The sequence below is a fragment of the Triticum aestivum genome, chromosome 3A (assembly GCF_018294505.1).
Source record: "Triticum aestivum cultivar Chinese Spring chromosome 3A, IWGSC CS RefSeq v2.1, whole genome shotgun sequence".
In the NCBI taxonomy this organism is placed as follows: domain Eukaryota; kingdom Viridiplantae; phylum Streptophyta; class Magnoliopsida; order Poales; family Poaceae; genus Triticum; species Triticum aestivum.
The window spans coordinates 13,551,505-13,553,148 of NC_057800.1; the positions used below are offsets into that span (position 1 = coordinate 13,551,505).

Below are 1,644 nucleotides of genomic sequence, written 5' to 3' on the forward strand. Positions count from 1 at the left end.
CAATCGACCTTTGTCGTGTACTCGGCATCTAAGCTCTTTCTTGTAGTGCATTCATTTTTTGGCCATGTATTCCACAAATTTAAAGACTGGCTTAGCCAATCTTGATTGTTGAAACCTTCGATGTAATTGGTGAGAGCACCTGAAAATTCAGTTGGTTCATTTAGTTACTTGACATCTTCGTTGTAAAGTAACACACCGTAAGACAAATCTCAGTCTTGGGCAGGTGCATCCTGGGACGGCAGAGTATATATAGAATCCAACAGAAAGTCAGAAGTTCCAATCCACGTGCCATACATGATTTACACACTACCCATCAGTCATTAGATGATATCTTTCGAGTCGACAGGCAGGTCCATGAGCCACGGGAGATGAACGTTGGTGAGCTTGGTCCTGCTGGTGATCCCGCGCGACTTCTTCTTGGCCTTCTTGGGCTTCGGCTGCCGGCCATGGAGCTGCTCCACCGCGCGCCGCTTCACAGTGTCGGTGGCTGGCCTCTCGCCGATCTTCCGAAGCTCCTTCTCGATGTCGAGCATCTCCCGCGGGAGCTTGATGTCGTGGAACAGCTTCTTGAGCTCGCCGTCCACCTCCATCCTCGACCTCGGGTCGTCGTTCGGGTACGCGATGATGCCTACCTCCCCCGGCAGCAGATAGACGTCGCCCGAGGATTTGAGGGCCTGCAGATCTTCCAAGACGGCTGGATAGGCGTCATCCACCTCGGACGCCGGGAGGCCGTCGGGGAAGCTTCTGATGAGCGAGAGCAGCTCGCCTTTGGCCTTGACGTCGTGTGTGGGCTTGTAGGAGTAGCGCCGCCCGTCGAAGCGCACTTTGGGGTTGTTCCTCAGGCTCTCGGCGAGGGTCCGGTTGCCGTCGATGTCGACGTAGGTCCGTTGGTTGATCTGATGCGTCGTAAGAGCTTCCCTCGTCTTGTCGAGCAGGTCGATCACGCTTTTCATCTGGTGCCCGACGGTGGACGTCCTCACCTCGTTGATCTTCCGTAGCCGCGCCGTGTCATCGGAGAACCTGACGACGGCGGCAGGCATGGGCGCGGGCGGGGACGGGGATGGTTTAGCCGCCGGCCGTGGAGTTGGAGCGGCCTGCCGCTGGGACGGCTTAGTGGACGATGATGATGATGATGAGGTCCTGATTGCGGCGATGGCGGACAGAGCCGCCTGGTTCTTCTCCTGCAGCAGCCGGAACCTGGCGAGGCTCTCGTTCAGCGCCATCTGGAAGCCTGAACTTGGTGGAGGCGGCGATCGGCCGGCGATGGCCGGGGCAGCACGTACGTACGTATATCGGTGTATGCGCTGATCCAGAGTTTGGAGCGCCGGCGATGGTGGACGGCCTGGGCGGGTCGAGGGTTTCACGTACGTATGTATGCTGGACTTTGAATATATAGACCCAGAGAGGATCGCGAGTCTAGTTCGGATCGGACTTTGACTCCGACACGGTTGTGTAGTCGATTAGCTTAGCCATCCAAACCGATTTTAATTAGGAACACGCTTGCTGTCGTGCGGCGGCCAAACTAAGCGCCGGTCGCGTCGCGTACGTGGGATTAAACACGATCGTGCAGTTATAATATAGGATCAGTCTAGAACACATCTAGATGTGACATAGTTATATCACATCTAAACTAATGTCCATTTA

General features: G+C 55.7%; 1 protein-coding gene across 1 annotated transcript; it reads right to left on the reverse strand.

Annotated features, from left to right (window-relative positions):
• Positions 1–248: 248 nt before the first annotated feature.
• Positions 249–1,350, reverse strand: LOC123057562 (general transcription factor IIE subunit 2-like). Its single transcript, XM_044480507.1, has one exon. The coding sequence runs from the start codon at positions 1,221–1,223 to the stop codon at positions 321–323; it is 903 nt and encodes a 300-aa protein (XP_044336442.1). The 5' UTR covers positions 1,224–1,350; the 3' UTR covers positions 249–320.
• Between the last annotated feature and the right edge of the window lie 294 nt (positions 1,351–1,644).